Below are 17697 nucleotides of genomic sequence, written 5' to 3'. Positions count from 1 at the left end.
CTTGTGTGCTGGGCGGGCGGCTGAGCACTGGCCCAGGCTGCCCAGAGAGGCTGTGGGGTCTCCTCCTGGGAGAGCGGCACAAGGCGCCTGGACGGGGTCCTGGGCACCCTGCGCTGGGGGGCCCTGCTGGAGCGGGGCTTGGGGCCAGGGGCCTCCAGAGCTCCCTGACAGCCTCTGCCCTGCTGTGGTTCTGTGAACTGAGCCTGCACCGCTAATGGGAGTCAAGCCTGAAGACTCGATTGCTTTCGATTTTTATTTAGAGGCTTCCATAAACATCCATGGCAAAAACTCAGGGAACTGTTCTGTAGAGCAGGAGGTGATGGGATCATCAGGAAACCCATTTCTGCCTTCACCTGAAGATGAGATTCAGAGGAGTGCTGCACTCACACGACTGAAGCAGTGGCCTCTGTCTGTTTACCAGCACTTCTGTTTTCCCAGGGAGTATTCTCATTCTGTTCTAATAAATGCAGTACAGAGAAGACTGAAAGCAAATTTCTTAGTTTTAATTTTTGCCTTTTTGGTCGTGACCCAGACATCATTATTCCCGAGCTCTCTAAGCATGAAACAAAATCAAGTTAATGAATTTTGAATGCTGCATGAAATGAACTGGGAGCAGTCTAGTGTTAATAAGCAGCCTGAATGCTTTTCGTTTGTGCTGCAGTACTGAGGAGAGAGTTTTTTGTTTGTTTGTTTTTTTCTCTTTAGCAGAAAGAAGACACGTATTGCTTTATTAAGCGGTGGAGAGCCCTTCACAAGCAAGTTAATAGGTTTGTCATAGTAGCTTCCATCTAGATCTTTAGGAGATAAATTTGCCTCAAGTCCCAAACATGAATTTTGAAGTTCTTTCCATGAAACTTGGAGATCTTGGGCTCGTCCCTCCCCTTCTAAGTCCTCCCCATTGCGATGTCCTTTGATGACGGAGAGTTGTGCTCTCATTACCTCTTCCGTGAGAAACATTGCCTTTATAATTTTTATTAATATTGCATTTTTCAATTGAATTGAGTGCACTGAACTGTAGAATTGCAGTATTGTGGGCCATGATTTGACTGATGGTTAATCCACTTCAGGCTAATCTACTTCAGTAATGGCTGTGACATTCGGAAAATTGGTGTTGGATCAAACCAGCGAGCTCTTGGAGCTCAATATCTGATCTTTGTTAGGTACCTCACAACGAGGTAGATTAAAATATAGTGGAAGCATCTGCCTATATATGTCTTTTAAAATCTTTGAGAGTAGATTTTAAATTCAAAGATCTGTATATTTGCAGACTATCCAGACCCTTGTGTGTACACGTATGGTGTTGCAGGTATCATGCAACTGGTCCTGCCTGGTTTTGGGCTCTGGCATTTCCTAAATCTGTTTTCTGTGGGCGTATTATTTTGTTTTGGTAGTGGCTTGGCCAAACTGTTGGCTCCTGATGTTTGTGGAGAGATGTTCAGTGTGCGCTCTCCTGTGACCCTTTGTGCCGGTGACAGTCTGCTGCGAAGAGCAGAGCTTGGGCTGCACAGCAGGAGCGCACAAGTTATAAATGATTGGATTGGGAATGTGGATATTTCTAAAATTGTTGCTCAAGAGAAGTGTCAGAGGCCTGATTCATACTGCATAGCTAACTGGTAGTGTAGTCCAAGTGTAAGTTAACATTGTGAAATATTTTAATGGAAGTAGACTGCTTTGAGGGCTTATGAAGAATATTGCTGCTTTTACAGTGATAAAGGTACATACATTTTATTTTTATTTTTCTCTTTAGGCTTTGTCCAACACCGATTCCCCTCCTAGCTGTGCGCTGGAACCTACAATGAAACAGAATTTTGCTTTTGACAACATGGGCTACGAGGAGAGCTTTGAAACCCTGCCTTCACCATCTTCCCAAGAGCGCACTGTTGCAGTCACTGTTCTGGGGATGACTTGCCAGTCTTGTGTGCAGTCAGTAGAAGGACGAATTTCCAAGGTGAAGGGCATCGTGAGTATTAAAGTCTCCCTTGAACAGAATAATGCCCTAGTAAAGTACCTGCAGTCAGAAATAAGCCCTGCACAGATTTGCCAGGAAATTCAGGACATGGGCTTTGACGCTAACATCGCAGAAGAGAGGTTGACACCAGCGTCTGTAAGTTTACCGTGCTCGAGAGAAGCGGTAATAAAGCTTCGGATAGAAGGCATGACGTGCCAGTCCTGCGTCACCAGCATCGAAGGAAAGATGAAGAAGCTGCATGGTGTGGCAAAAATCAAGGTGTCGCTCGCTAACCAGGAGGCAATCATCGCTTACCAGCCTTACATCATTCAGCCCGAGGAACTCAAGAGCCATATCAGTAGCCTGGGGTACGACTGCACCGTTAAGAGTAAATCGACGCCTTTGAAGCTTGGCGTGCTTGATCTTGGGCGCCTGCAGAGCGCAGACCCCAAGGAGACACCGGCAAGTCTTGAGAGCAGCGGGTTGGGTCCACAGGCTGCCAAGATGTGTAGCACAGCTACCGTGACTGTACAGATAGAAGGCATGCACTGCAAGTCCTGTGTCAGAAACATTGAAGGAAACATATCCTCTCTTCCAGGCGTGGAAAGTATTAACGTATCTTTGGAGCATAAATGTGCCGTTGTACAGTACAGCCCAAATTTAATTACCCTGTCAGCTTTGCAGCAAGCTATTGAGTCCCTTCCACCTGGAAACTTTAAAGTGCACCTCCTTAATGATTCAGAAGCAAATAACCAAGCATCTCCACCACCTGCTTTGCTATGCGGTCTTGCTGGAGAGCCACTGGACGACATGACGTGCACGGCTGTTGTTAGGATTGATGGTATGACCTGCAATTCCTGTGTGCAGTCCATAGAAGGGACAATATCGCAGAGACAAGGTGTGCAGCACATAGCAGTTTCTTTAGCTGGCAAGACTGGGACCATACGTTATGATCCAGCTGTCACAAATGGAGAGGAGTTGAGAGCTGCCATAGAAGATATGGGGTTTGATGTGTCCCTGCTGGCAGGTAACAGTGTTTTTCTCTTCTGGGGGTAGAGTGCCAAGCTAGGCCATGAGCTATCTGAGTTGAGGCTCTCTTCTGGAGATAACTCTTAAAATGTTGTGTTGGTGTTACCTTTCTTAAGGGTCTGGTCTGATCTGATCTCACTTAGCAATGGAGAGACCTTTCAGCTGTGAAGCACCTCATTTCAGCTCTTAAAAAAAGCTGCACTAGGAGGTAGAAGAGTTAGTTTGCATTATGAAACCTAAAGGCTTGGAAGTTGGCACAAAGTCTTCAAAGTGGCAGATGCCCCTACCCTCTGCAGTAGGTTTCCTCCTGTGGACTACTCCAGCCTCCTACAGGCTGCTGTAAGTAGATCTGTCAAGCTGAATGCTTTAATTTACATTCCAAAATACAAAAAAAGTACAAACCTAAAGAAATACATTTCATTTAAAACCACTTTTTACTTAGTTAAAATCTCTTCTTAGTGTCTTAATCCTTTATTTCTTCAGTATTTTTATCCAAGACCTAAGCATTGCTTTCAGCAAAGTAAGTGCTTCATGTACGCTTTGGTGGGAAGCAGGCAGTGCTTTTACATGTCAGCTGCAGCGCAGTTTGTACACTTTGTACACGTGCTCAATGTTTAAGAAGTTGCTGTGGTGTGTAATCTCTCTGGTGAATTCCAAAAGTGGCAATATTTACTTGCTTCAGCTCCGAACAGATTTCCTCTCAGATACGGATGTAGTTTACCTGGAATGAATTGGTTTAATCCCGATATACCCAGTCCTGTGAGCTTTTCTTGTGGGTCCAATCCCTCTGAACCTATGGAACAGCTACAAATGAGGAGGAGTCCATATGTGACATTTAATTCTGATTTGTTTGTTTCGTAATTTGTTGGTAGGAGAGCTCCTGATCTATCTGTGGGAAAGGAGGGAAGCCCCTGTGTTTAACACATTCAGAGGCAACTCTTGCTCCTTTATACAAATATGCTGCCTGAGAGATCTGGTTTGTGAGTGCAGCTGGAAGAGTTAGTTATTGGGTGGTTGTAACCTGGCAAAGAACAAAGATGATCACAGTGGGCCTGTGTGTGTGGAGGTCTGAGCGCTGCAAATCCTCCCACTACTCATTTTGCAATACTTGCATTATAAACATTGTTCCAGAAGGAGAAACCTGTTGAGAAACTCGTCCTTTTCCCTGGTAGAGATGAAGTGCTATGAGCTCTGTGTAGAAGGCAGCAAGGACAAAATGACCGTCGGGTTGGGCTGTGTTCTCTGTGCTGGATAAGGCCCCTCTAGATCCCAATAGATCTTTATGGAGCAGAGGTAGCTGTCAGGTCTAGGCGTTGAAATTGGAGGGAGCCATTTGCCATCTGAAAGTGGAAAAGGGGCTGTGCAGGGTTACATGGTCATGTAAGGAGCGCAGGTGAGTGTATGTTGTTACACACACAGTAGCAATCTGTATCATTTCCATGAAGAAACCAAGATTGCCATATCACCTTTCAAACAACTGAGACTTTGCATGACTGATAAATATGGCCTGCTTGTAGTTTTGTCTCATCGTATCGCGCCTCAAATAGTGTTTGTTCACTTTATTGTGCGTTTATTCAAGATACTGGCACAGGAGAACACAAGCATCGGCCTGACGCCAGCGATGCCGCGGTGCAGCCTCGAGCTCCGGAGTCTCCTCGCCAGGATCGTGCCTCAGATGCTCTTCTGGAGGGTCCTCACCTTGATGGGCCAAACCAGCCCAGTGAAGCCAAGAAGTGTTTTTTGCAAATCACTGGCATGACCTGTGCATCGTGCGTGTCTACCATCGAACGAAAATTGCAGAAAGAAGACGGTAATAAATGTGACATTCCTGTAATGCGTCTGAATGGGTCTAGTGGTTGGAGGAGGTATTCTGTGCAGTCTGTGGTAGAACGTCTTGAGGTTGCATAGACTTCACGTTCTTTGTTAGTGCTAATTTAACCATGTCACTGTTTAACTATCCTGCTGCACTGGTGGACCTACCCGGTGGACGTAACTGTTTTGCAACAGGAAGTTGTTGTAATATGATGGACATTTCAAATAAGGCTCAAGACAAGAACAGAGTCATTGTTCTCATTGTGCTCGCAGGGCCTTACAGAGCAATCCATCTCTTCCAGAGCTGTCAAGAGCTCTGACACATTTGCGATGTGAAACTTGTTCTTCAGCATATGTTTGCACAAGCAAGTGCAAATAAATGTGTGGCTCCAGTGCCTGGGTAATTACTTGAGGCACAGCAAGGCTTATTAGGTTCAAACTCTGCATTCTGGAGAGCTACATCTGCCCTGACTGTACGGAACATGAACTGATGAGCCATAGTATTGTTTGCTCCAATGCTTTAGGAAGGTTTTTCGTACAGATTCCTGTGTCCCCAGTCTCATGTTGGCATGCCTTAGAGGAAGGTTTTGCTTATGGATGCAGTCTCCCAGTGATGCTCACTGCATCAATATACAAATCAAGAAACATCTAGCACTTCAGATCACTTTTGTTGCCTGTGATTTTTATGCTTTGTTTTTTGATTCTAAGACTAGATTTGTTTAAAAATAAAATAAAAGGTCTAACATTGCGCAGTGGAATTTGTTTAGGGCTTTCCAAACTTAGAGGGTCCAGGGTAGAGCTTGTAGCAAACAGTGTAGAAATTGCTTATGATTTTTCTTTTTGTCTCATTACACCATAGCAAGACTCATCTTTTTTCCAGAGTCCCTGTTGCAACTCCTGTCATTGCTAAAGGGAACTGTGTTATGGTTGCATCTCAGTAAAATCTTTGCTGCTGTGACCAGGGAACAACGCTAGAAGGAGGCAGAGAGAGATCACTAGATATAAAAAGACTCTAAGCTGTTACAGCCCACATCAGAAATCACCTGTAATATTTTATTTTTCTTCCTCACAAACGAACTATGTTATCTAACCTTTTTTATTATTGCCACTACAGGAATTGTTTCAGTGTTGGTAGCCCTGATGGCAGGTAAAGCAGAGATAAAATACAAGCCAGAGTTCATACAGCCTCTTGAAATAGCACAGCTGATCCAGAATTTGGGTTTTGAGGCAACTGTCATAGAAGATCATGCAGAAACAGAAGGAAATGTGGAGCTTCTTGTAAGTAATGTATGCTTGAAAATGTATGTCAGTTTAGAAATGTCAGGTTTAGAAGAAGCAGCTCCTTATAAATTCCTTTTTTTTTAAGGAGTTGTTGCCTCAGCAGGTCAGTTCTGTCAGGTGACACTGATTTTTCTTAATTGCTGAAAAGAGAAAATCAAGTTATCTTAGAAGGACCTGTCAAAAGGTGCTGAAACAAAGTAATAGTTGTGTGTATAAAATAGGCTTTTTTTTAGCAAGAGGAAATGAAACAGATGGAACAGAAAATACATATCATCAAACACATGATGGGAATGTTAGGGGGTTTGTAGTAGAGGCCTGAGAATTTTGGGTAAGATTAGTAAATTGTTCATACTGAGGACAGATTCTTCAAAAGTCTTTTTATTCTCTGACATACACCTATTGTAAGAAAGGTAACAACAGTCTGCAGTTACGCTAATAGATCAGAAAGTGGGAGCATTTCTTACTGAAGCCACCAGGAAATTTCAGTAAGCTAGCTGGTTGCAGAATTTTATAATAAAAGTGGACAGTTATATTCTCAGCTTTGTTTCCTTTAAGACAGCTTTATAAAGTCTTCATGCTGAGGGCTTTGGTCACTACCAGCAGAGTTTGAACAGTCATTAGTGTTTTCTTGAAAAGAGAAATAATTATCTTCCTTGAACCTGCATCAACAATGCTAAAGCTAATTGACTGGTCCTTCTTAACACTGACAGTGAGAAGAGGCTGCTTTTCATTTCAAACGCTGCTAAATGTACCTAAAATTGTGTTTTCTTCAGATTACAGGGATGACTTGTGCTTCTTGTGTTCACAACATTGAATCCAAACTTATGAGAACAAATGGCATATTCTACGCCTCAGTTGCACTTGCTACTTGCAAAGCTCACATCCAGTTTGATCCTGAAATTACAGGACCTCGAGACATTATAAAAATAATTGAGGTAGGTAGGCTTTAGAGAGAAAAAAAAAAAAAGAACAATTATAAGGTGAAATTAAAAAAAATAAAACAGCTGGTATTTGGGGAGTGTCACAGACTTTTGCAGATAATGTATGGTGTTTGCCGTATGTGTATGGTCTTGCCTATGTGGTGAAGCTGCTGTGCTTCACAGAATTACACAGCATCCCAGGCTGTTGCTCTAAAAACACCCCCCAAAAATTACAAAAACCCCAAACTTTTAAAACCTCTGTCTGGTAAAAGTGCCTGTATATCCATTCTGGCTGTTCTGTGTGTGGAATCAACAATTTCCAGTTGTTTCAGTGAAGTGGTACTTCAGAAGAAACTACTACTTTCTCTTGTCACTGGAAGAGACTGTAAAAGGAGTTTTGTAACAGCAGGGAGCTAAACTCTGTTCATACCACGAGTATTAAACATCTCTGTATGCGCTGGCATTTATTCCCATATTAATTCAGAGAGAAACTGCTTAAATCAAAACAGGATGTGATACAGCCTCTAAAGGAAAAAAATCCTGGCTTATCAGTAACCGCAGAGATCATAAAATCTGCCGTTATCATGGCTCAGGTGCCGACAAAGCTTTTTCTTTTGCTTTGGCAGAAGAGAAGAGAACTTGTATGAGCCACACACAGAAAGTAGTCAGGAGAACAGCAGAGACTGTCTTCCTCTCATATACTTAAGAGTACTTGTTCAGAAAAAGCTCTTTGTCTGTATAGCTGATGTGGCAGCAGTGGTTAACGTGTAAGTAGTAGACTGTTCAGGCTGGTAGAGTAGTTCTGTGAAGTACATCTTGCTACAGGAGCATCTAATAATGCAGCTATTAAGTTTACTTTTTTTTTTTTGAGGGTTGTGGGGGAGTGGTTGCAATGCAGTAGCTCACGGAAGTGTCAGGCAGACTGGCTTTTTGCACCTTTGCTTTGTTCTGCAGTTAGCTTTGCAGGTTTAAACTGAGTCTGGTAATCCTGATTTTCAGCTTCAGATGTATCTATGAACTGCACTGTTAACAAGATGAATCACAGAATGATTTGTGTTGGAAGGGACCTTAAAGACCACCCAGTTCCAACCCCCTGCCATGGGCAGGGACACCTCCCACCAGACCAGGTTGCCCAAAGCCCCATCCAGCCTGGCCTTGAACACCTCCAGGGATGGGGCATCCACAGCTTCTCTGGGCAGCCTGTGCCTGTGCCTCACCTCCCTCTGAGTGAAGAATTTCTTCCTAATGTCTAATCTAAATCTGCGCTTTTTTAGTTCAGAGCCATTCCCCCTCGTCATCTCGCTACACTCCCTGACAGAGTCCTTCCTATCTCTCCTTCAGGCACCGGAAGGCCGCAATGAGGTCTCCCTGGAGCCTTCTCTTCTCCAGGCTGAACAACCCCAACTCCCTCAGTCTGTCTTCGTAGGAGAGGTGCTCCAGCCCTCTGATCATGTCATGGCCCTCCTCTGGACTCGTTTTAATGCATCCGTGCTAGCAAGGTTTACTAGCCCAGAGACTTGTATACATTTTTTCCTTCCTTTGTGGTGTTTTCTCTCTCTCATACTGATGCCAGTGGGGAGGAAAGTGCGTAAAATACCTTTGAAGAGGAGGGCAGCAGAATTCCAGCAATGGGAGATGCCTGTGCTTAAGAAACCAGGATACTTACTGTATTATGATTTTTTTCTGTGTATAGATAACAAAAGTCCTTTATAGTCCATGTTTTGAGTACTGGCTGATATATGATTTCGCGTTGGCAGGATCTGAAAATAAATAAGAAAATGGCATTTATTAAATATGGAACAGTGTCCTTTTCTGACATTTCTTCTAAAAGTAGTGTCATTTAAGTATGTTATGAGTAATATAGTTAGTTTAATCAAAGCTAACTCATCTTCCCTCCCCTTTTAATAAAAAGGAAATTGGCTTTCATGCTTCTGTGTCTAGAAGAGTTCCAAATGCACATAACTTGGATCATAAAAAAGAAATACAGCAGTAAGTATTTCTCTTCCTCTCTCAGTAATGAGTGCATGTAGATCATCTCTTGTAATTCACCATCCTTACTTTCCCCAGTTAATTTAGCTTATCCTTGTATAAAGCATATTTAATTTTATGATTTGCTATTCGGTTCAGATACTTTCATTACTTTGATTAGCCTCAGTTCTTAACAGATAAAGCTCTCTACATTTAAATATGTAGGAGACACTGAAATTGTCCTGAAGTGTTGGATCTTTCCCAAATATCCCAAAGCTGTGTGTTTGTACAGCACTAATACCCTTGCTCTGCACTGTCATCATGGTGTTTGGCCTGGGTACTGTGGGGTGTGCCATGAGCGGGGATTTACAGCTTCTACTTTTCAGGTGGAGGAAGTCTTTCTTGTGCAGCCTAGTGTTTGGTATCCCTGTCTTAATCCTAATGATTTATATGCTAATACCTGACGGCGGACACCATGGGTCTATGGTGCTGGAACAGAATCTCATTCCTGGATTATCTATATTAAATCTTCTCTTCTTTGTCCTGTGCACTTTTGTTCAGGTATGTCCAGAGTATTTCCTCAGGGTTTGCTTTTTATTCATCTGCCATTTACATAATCTGATCTGATAAAGAGAAGAGACTGGAAGGGTTTAACGGATTATACCTTCACTCTTCTCTGTACCACCTATATAGAATTAAGCGGGACTTTTCTGCAAAATGTCAATTCTGTAATTGCTCACAGCGCTTACTCCTGCCATGGTTTTGCCAGTTGCATTTCTAAGAGGGGAAAGTAATGTTAAACCAAATAAATACCTGATTGGTTGCAAACTGTTTGGGGAACTACAGGTAAATCCCTTCAACTTCTGTGCTTTGTTTATTTTGCATTTCTAACAAGAGGGTGGTATTTAGCTGGTAGAGTTGTTTAGGGAGTAAGGAAGGGCGAGTGAGAGGATGACAAGGGAATCAACCTCCAAGTAGATGACTCTACTGAAGTTGCATCAATATAAAGCTCACATGGGACAGCAATCCCTTCCCTTATCTACTGCATGTTCATAATTCTGTTATAGGGGGTATTATGTGCTCCTTGCTTTCACTGCTGTGATCTTAATACAAGTTTGTCCATGCTTACACCAACAGTTTCTTGGTGGATGGTATTTTTACTTACAAGCTTACAAATCACTGAAGCACAAGACGGCCAATATGGATGTGCTCATCGTACTGGCCACAACGATTGCTTATGTGTATTCCTGTGTGATCCTGATGGTGGCCATCATTGAAAAGGCAGAGAAAAGTCCTGTCACTTTCTTTGACACTCCTCCAATGCTGTTTGTATTCATTGCCCTTGGGAGATGGCTTGAACACATAGCAAAGGTAACTCATCTTCACACAAAATACTGTGAATTTATAATGAGAATAGAATAAAACTATTCGGATTAATTTGGAGTCAGATGTTTCTGATATTTATGGTACTATGGTCATTTAGAGTTTGTGTATCATCATATTCAGTAGGCATCAACATTTATATATCTCAGTATGTCTTAACCATATATCTTTGTTTCTTAGAGTAAGACCTCAGAAGCTCTTGCTAAACTTATATCTCTTCAAGCCACGGAAGCCACTGTGGTGACTCTTGGACCTGATCACTCTATCATCAGGTATTCATGACCAAAAAAACTCAGCCTAGGCTTGATGAGTTAATGTGAAAGCATTATTCTTTTGGAGCTGTTGGCCTAAATGATCTGTCTGTTCTACTTGTATCTTTTGCAGGGAGGAGCAAGTAGCTGTTGAACTGGTTCAAAGGGGTGATATTGTAAAAGTTGTTCCTGGTGGAAAGTTCCCTGTGGATGGAAAGGTCATTGAAGGCAGTTCTATGGCAGATGAGTCTCTCATTACTGGTAATTTCCCTTAAACTTATGCAGGGATGTGAAATCTTCTGTAACATTTTCTTACAAGAAAAGAAAACAGCCCCAAAACAAAAGGTGTTGTCTTAATAGCTTCCCAGCTTAATGAACTCTGTGCCTGGGCTTTGTGAGCTTGAATCTAAATCCTGTGTCTGCATGCACCCTCAAAAAAAAAACCAAACAAACAAAGCCAACCAAAAAAAAAAAAAGCATCTCAGCTCAGTTTGGTGACTTTTACTGATGTGTTGATGGGATGGATGGAGGCTAAACACTATTGTCATTACTACAGAGATATGTTGGCAGTTTCCCCAGGAATATATTTGTAGAGATGGTACCTTTTCAGAACTTCTAAAGGGCAGTGGAGACGTACAGCTGAAATACTGGGGTGTATATGTGTGGACATCAGACAGGGCTTCCAACAGGGACTGCCAAGTGAGCAAGGAGAGAGAAAGCAAACCTCATGACGTGGGGCTCATTAAGGGTCACAGGACTTATTCACAGTTTCTGAAATTTTCATTTCATTTTGTTAATATAATAAGGATTTGTTTGATTGTGTAATTCTTATAAATAACTTAAAGGATCTGTAACTTTTACATTGTCATTGGCTTGCTTGATGTAGTTATGTATTTCCTTTGCCTGGGGAGGAGGGACGCCCTTAATTTTAGGAGAACCAGTCCTTATCACTTACCTTAAGAACAGAAAATAAAGGTTTTCTAGAGATTCTTGGAGAGACCATGTGAGAATAGGAGCTTTGCCACAGAAGTAACTTTTCTAGTCTTTGAAAATTGAGGCTAGAAGAAATGGAGACAGAATGTCTAAACTCCTATGGCTGTACAAAATATCAGTTGGAGAAATTTGTAGCAGTTCCTTTTAAGGTCAATTTGTTCCTGGCCCTTTTGAGGGATGGCATACTGGAGGGTTAGGACTAAGGAACCTTACACTTCTTCCTCCATTATTGGTCTGACAAAAGGTCAGGACAAGTTGTAGCTCAGAGGTTCAGAGCAAAATGGCAAAGAGGGATTGTCATAATCCAGGTGTTCGGGCTCTTTTGTTCTGGGGAAAGGTGTAGGATTTCCATCCACCCCCAGCTTCTACAGTTGCTGGTGATTACCGCACCAAGCAGTGTAGTGTTTTTCAGGCAGCAGGCTGGATTTGTTAGAGGACTGATCAACTTTGTTGTGCTTTTGAAGATTAAACTGGTTATTGTCCAATTAATCAAATAAAGCCTTGCCAAATTCCTTCAGTAATGAAGTGATTTATTAAAAAGCTGAGAAAGGAATGAGATGGCTGATGCTGACTTTACCTGCTGGGATAGTAGTGCTAACTTTTTTTTTTTTTGGTTGAGGAAAGGAAAGAATGAAGCATAAGATCTAGTTTCTGACCCATTTGCTAAGCAGAATCACAGAAAACAGAGGTGGCTGAGCCATCTGTTTGTTGTACACTACTTCCACATTCTGTGGTTTGAGGAGCTGTGCTGGGTCTTCCTGTTCACAGTCCGCAGGTTGTGCTTTTTTTTAACCTCTGCTGGTGCCAAATGACAGTTTTTCATAAACATTATATACAGAGAAAATTTATCCGAAATCTTTTCTGTTACCTTAATAACCTGCGTTTGGGTGCCCCAAAATTAACTATCTTCTCTCACAGTGGCCCTGTCCCTTTGGCTGTTTATTTTGTGATGCATTTCTTAGCCAAGATCCTCAGAAAGATTGCTTCTCCTCCCACCTGTCTCAAAGTTCCAGTGAAGGCATGAGAAACCATGGCCTTTTTTTGGAAAATCTGGCAGTAGAGACTGTAGATTTATACCAGGGCCCACTCAAATATCAGGATGCAGGCATCTGTACTGTGTGCGATGGAAAGACAGAGCACTGGTGTTTGTAGCCTGGGGATTATGTTTCTGAAGGTCGGAGAATGAGAGCCCTAGATCTCAGGCAGGCTGAAAAGGAAGAGCCAGAGATGTCTGCTAAGGCACTTGCTGCAAAAATAAACCCAGAAAAAGGTTTATAGAAGTATGACACCACTTATACATATCTTCAGAAGACAGACAAGATGTGATTTCATGTCATTATTCAGCGTGCTGATTTTGCTAGCATGCAATGTGCTGTGTGCTAATGGATAAGTTCACTGTCATTAGAGGTGTTTGCACTGGTCTGGCACATTTATTCTTACTGTTTCTTTCCAGGGGAAGCCATGCCAGTCACTAAAAAGCCTGGGAGCACAGTGATCGCTGGTTCTATAAATGCGCATGGCTCAGTTCTTGTTAACGCAACCCATGTTGGTAACGATACCACTCTAGCACAGATTGTGAAATTGGTGGAAGAAGCTCAAATGTCAAAGGTAAAACGTAGTAGAAAGTAAGCCTTATTCACAGATTTTGATTAAATAAGAAAAAAAAATTCTTTATTTTGACATATTTACACATTCAGCAAACTGTGTTTTTCCAGACTTCAAAAAAAGAATCAGATAAAGACTATTATTTTCATGAATTCTGCATATTTGTGTTTTGATCATAAACATGTAAATATCTCTTTTTCTTTTTGTAGGCACCTATCCAGCAACTGGCAGATAGGTTTAGTGGATATTTTGTTCCATTTATCATCATTATTTCTACAGTGACTTTGATAGTATGGATCACAATTGGTTTTATAAAATTTGATATCATTCAGAAATATTTTCCTGTAAGTAATTTCGTTAAGAGTTGGATTTTGATGTTAGTGAAATCTCCCAATGAAATTAATATACCTTCTGCGTGTGCAGGGTTTGATGTTGTAACATGGCAAATGTCTTTGTACAGTGTGGTGTTTTCTACATGGAGTAGATAATTAAACTCATTAAAATATATTTGCGGGTATAAATATACCTGTGCTTTTAGCCCTTGTTTCTGTGTGGGGTTCTTATAAACTGAAATTATTTAATCCTTCTGGATTAAACATTAAGCATTATCTATAACTGTATTGAAAGGCGCTGAGTCATTTCTGTTATGCTTGATATTTTGTTGGACATCCTGTTCCATGGCAGATAGTGGGCTTGGCTTTAGAAGGAAGGAGAGCTTCTCTTATCTTTAGGATGTGTATTGCTGTGCTCAGCAACTGTGGTGATCCGTGCACCTGGAAGTAGGGTTCGGCTTTGGTAGATTATGAAGGGAACGCCAGGAAGTTACAGTTGTCCAGGAGCCTGAGAGCAGGGTCACTCTGTCAGACCCCTTAATGTGAGGGTAATTCTGCTGTATTGCTTAAATAGGTGGTGTTCGACAGAAAGTCCTGAAGCATATGTGTGCTTGAGCAGCAAGAAAGCCACAAAATAATGCCATAAACAATTCATAATATTGATGTTTCTCTACCATTACAGTAACAATAATAGATTGCTTTCCTCTGCTGGAGGTTTCTGGGTAAATGTGTGGGTTTTTTTTTTGAACTGGATATGATTGACTGCACTTGTGTTACCTTCTATCAGCAAACATGCACCTCTTTTTTTTCCCCCCTCTCTCTTGCAGAATCAGAACAAACACGCTACAAAAGCTGAACTGATACTGCGGTTTGCGTTTCAAACGTCAATCACTGTGCTGAGCATTGCATGCCCCTGTTCTTTAGGCTTGGCTACCCCAACGGCTGTGATGGTGGGCACAGGAGTTGCTGCGCAGAACGGTATTCTCATCAAAGGTGGAAAACCCCTGGAAATGGCACACAAGGTTAATAGTTCATTTGTACTTTCTGTAGCTTACCCAGCTGTTGCAACATAAAATACAATTTTGCAGGAAATCCCGTTGATCCAGAGAAAGACTGCAGCATTTTCACTTCTTATTTTATTTATTTTTTTTTACCATTGGCAGCTGATCATGAGGGTAAAGATGATGACCTTGACCTCCTTTCTCCACAATTCAAAGTAGTCACAGCAATGCGTTGAGAGCCAACAGTTTTTGCCGTCTAATACCTGTGAGGCTGCTAATGTTCTGCACGGCCTTGAGAGGTCTCTGGTTTTTGCATTCTCATCCGTGAAAGCCTGATATCCCAGCACTTTTCTTATTTTCTCAGAGGGCTGCTGTGAAATGTGTATCTTGTTCGTGATCGTGGTTTAAAATGTAAGATGTAAGAGAAAAGTGGAATGATCTGAAGTTGTTTTAGTTTAAAATGAAAAAAAAAGATGGAGGGGAGGCAGAAAAATCCTTTCAAAGGCAGAAAACTGATGAAAGGAGGAGGAGGAGAAAGAAGGATTTGACATGTCCAATGCCAGTAAAAAGAAGATTAGTTTAAACTATGCTATGGGAGACTAGATTGGACATAAACAGAATATTTTAAGTGAAAAGGATAGTAAGAATAAGTTAATCAGACTGATAATAATTATTGTTTTACTGGACATGGTAGGAAAGGCTAGAAGGCTCTTTATGAGGCTCTGCAAAATAAAACAAAAAAGCAACAAATACAAAAGCAACAACAAAATGAAACAACAACTACAAAAAAAACCACAGGAAAAATACTTCTAATTAGTGTTAGCTTGTTTTGTTTTGTTTTTAACTTTTGGATTACAGAGAAAAGTTGGGTCAGGGCTTGGCAAATTAGGTGACCTGTTGGATTCTGCAGGGTTGATGGGTTGGAATAGCTGAGAATGGAAATAGTGCTGCCTTTAAGGGTTTTGGTTTGTGTGTTTCTCTGTCCCGTGTTTATTTTTCAAGATTAGAATTGACTTTAGCTTTGGGTTTCAGTGGATGTGGGACTGTGTTTCTTGGTTCTTTGTGGATTCCTCAAGACCCACAGGTCTGGCTAACAAGTGATTGCTGAATTTGGTGAGGTTGGCTTTGGTTAGATCATTGTTTCTTGAATTTGTTGCAGTTTCTTGAATTCTCTCCCACCTGCTCTATCTCCAAACAACTTTGAATCCTCTTTCCTAAATGCTATTGTTAATCATTTGGAACAGCAGTTGTAAAAAGCCCTCCTAGTATTGCATACCTCATGGTAAAAGTGGGTAAGGTGCCATTACATGAATCCTGCATGGGAATACGTACACACACACAGACAAGTCCTGCAGTGACTGTGTTGTCTGAGATCCTGATACAGGTACAGCACGATACAGCAGCTATATGGGCAATGAATAAGAAGGCATAAGGAGTCCTATTGCACAGACAGTTCACAGTACAGGAATTCCTGGCTTTTGTAGGTTTATTCATCTTGGTATGGTTACAGTAAACTGATTATTGATCTCTGTCCTGCATTTATGTGCCTAAAGCATGCAAGCATCCCTATGATCACACAGCTTAGATGATAACTGTGGTTTCTTTCTTGCAGATCAAGACTGTGATGTTTGATAAAACTGGGACCATCACTTGTGGAGTTCCTAAAGTGATGAGGGTACTTCTGCTGGGAGACACAGCTGTGCTCTCTCTGAAGAAGGTCCTGGCGGTGGTTGGCACTGCAGAAGCCAGCAGTGAGCATCCTTTAGGAGTGGCAGTCACTAAATACTGCAAAGAGGTACTTAGCCTTTCTGTTTCACCTCAGGCTTGAAGGGATCTACGTGAATGCAGCGATGTTGTGTGAAATGAGCAAGTTCCAGATGGACAGGCCTCCCTGAAAAGTAATAGGCTGAAAAGCTGGCGCATTTTACGATGGTGCATCTTACTCTGGATGATACCTAGAAGGCATATTCTAAGCTTTGGTTTTCTGGTAATTCTATGGAGTCCTCAAGCAAGATCTTATGACGTTTTCCCAGAAATAACAGGAAAAAAAAAGGATTATAGAATACATGCAGGAAGAATGCTTATGTTTAAAATAGCATCATGAAGCAAATATGTGGTGACATTTCACATATTACCTGATGGTAGTAGTCACTTCTATTAGTCACTTGCTTATCTGAATAGATTAAGCAAAAAGCTTTAAAATAAACGTGAATACTATCCTGTGATACGTGTGAATCTCACAAATGAATTAATAGATTACTCACGTTTTCACACGTGATCCTTAGAGGTCACTTACATATCGCATGTGTTCATCAAGTATTTCAGGAAGAATGAAGGCACAAATAGAAACCAGCGTAGGAAACCTGCTTTAAAAATAACCAACTTCTTGCTGCTAAGAAAAGTCACTGGGCTTCTTGTCATTAGTTGATGAATCTGAAACTTACTAATGATAGATCTTTCAGTGGTGAAATTTAGAAGTTAACATGTAAATTTAGAAGGAAAAAAAGAGTGTAGGTAGCGATTCAGTTGCCTCTTTTGTATATAACATTTTCTGTTTCCAAATTTGTCTTAGTTTCCTTGATACTTCTGTCATTGTCACATGCACCAATTATTACTGGCTTATGGTTATATGAATTCAAATGCTATACTGTTTGAAGGTATTCTTACCATGTGCCTTATCATCTTGGCATTGTAATGAGGTCACTGAAAGGTACACATAGTTCTGACTTCAAGTGATAAGCCAGAATAACTTGGTTATAAATGAATGAATTGCAAAGAGAATGGGGAAAAAAAAACAACCCATAGGGTCCTGGTAATCCATTTTCTCATCTTGAAGGTACCCACTGGCTTCTCCTTCACTCCACAAAAAAAAAAAAAAAAAGTTTCCCTAGTAGAATCATCCACCAGATCAGCAGATCACAGGAATTAGATGCAGGTTTTCACTGTCCTTATATGTGTGTGTGTATATGCATAAGGGCTAATGCCACACAGCCACTTGTCTGTGAAGCTAACTAGAAGTTGCCTCTTTCCAGAGGCTGTATGGCTTGTTGTAGTATTTCTTTTTAGTTCCTAGTCTTGGCTGAGGTCATGAACCAAACTGTAACTTCTTTGCCTTTGAAAACCCCAGCACATCTAGAACATCCTTGTTTTAATTTCTGCACTATTGATGCTCTA

The 17697-nt window shown here is 41.4% G+C and overlaps 1 protein-coding gene across 12 annotated transcripts in view; it reads left to right on the top strand.

Moving 5' to 3' along the window:
- Positions 1 to 17697, top strand: part of ATP7B (ATPase copper transporting beta) — a 46254-nt gene that overhangs the window by 19597 nt on the left and 8960 nt on the right. For 11 of the 12 annotated variants that reach the window (XM_066989548.1, XM_066989539.1, XM_013179655.3 and 8 more), the window contains 13 exons: positions 1748 to 2975; positions 4557 to 4787; positions 5904 to 6067; positions 6844 to 7005; positions 8903 to 8979; positions 9345 to 9519; positions 10096 to 10329; positions 10522 to 10613; positions 10726 to 10853; positions 13039 to 13193; positions 13400 to 13534; positions 14350 to 14544; positions 16136 to 16318. In XM_066989548.1, coding sequence (XP_066845649.1) covers positions 1748 to 2975; positions 4557 to 4787; positions 5904 to 6067; positions 6844 to 7005; positions 8903 to 8979; positions 9345 to 9519; positions 10096 to 10329; positions 10522 to 10613; positions 10726 to 10853; positions 13039 to 13193; positions 13400 to 13534; positions 14350 to 14544; positions 16136 to 16318 — 3159 coding nt within the window. Of the gene's footprint in view, positions 1 to 705; positions 768 to 1747; positions 2976 to 4556; positions 4788 to 5903; positions 6068 to 6843; positions 7006 to 8902; positions 8980 to 9344; positions 9520 to 10095; positions 10330 to 10521; positions 10614 to 10725; positions 10854 to 13038; positions 13194 to 13399; positions 13535 to 14349; positions 14545 to 16135; positions 16319 to 17697 lie in introns of all 12 variants that reach the window. The other variant, XM_013179665.3, reaches the window with a different exon arrangement.

Source organism: Anser cygnoides, chromosome 1, assembly GCF_040182565.1.
Source record: "Anser cygnoides isolate HZ-2024a breed goose chromosome 1, Taihu_goose_T2T_genome, whole genome shotgun sequence".
Classification (NCBI taxonomy): Eukaryota; Metazoa; Chordata; class Aves; order Anseriformes; family Anatidae; genus Anser; species Anser cygnoides.
The sequence above is the reverse complement of the archived record's forward strand: the minus strand, read 5'-3'. Positions and strand labels throughout refer to the sequence as shown.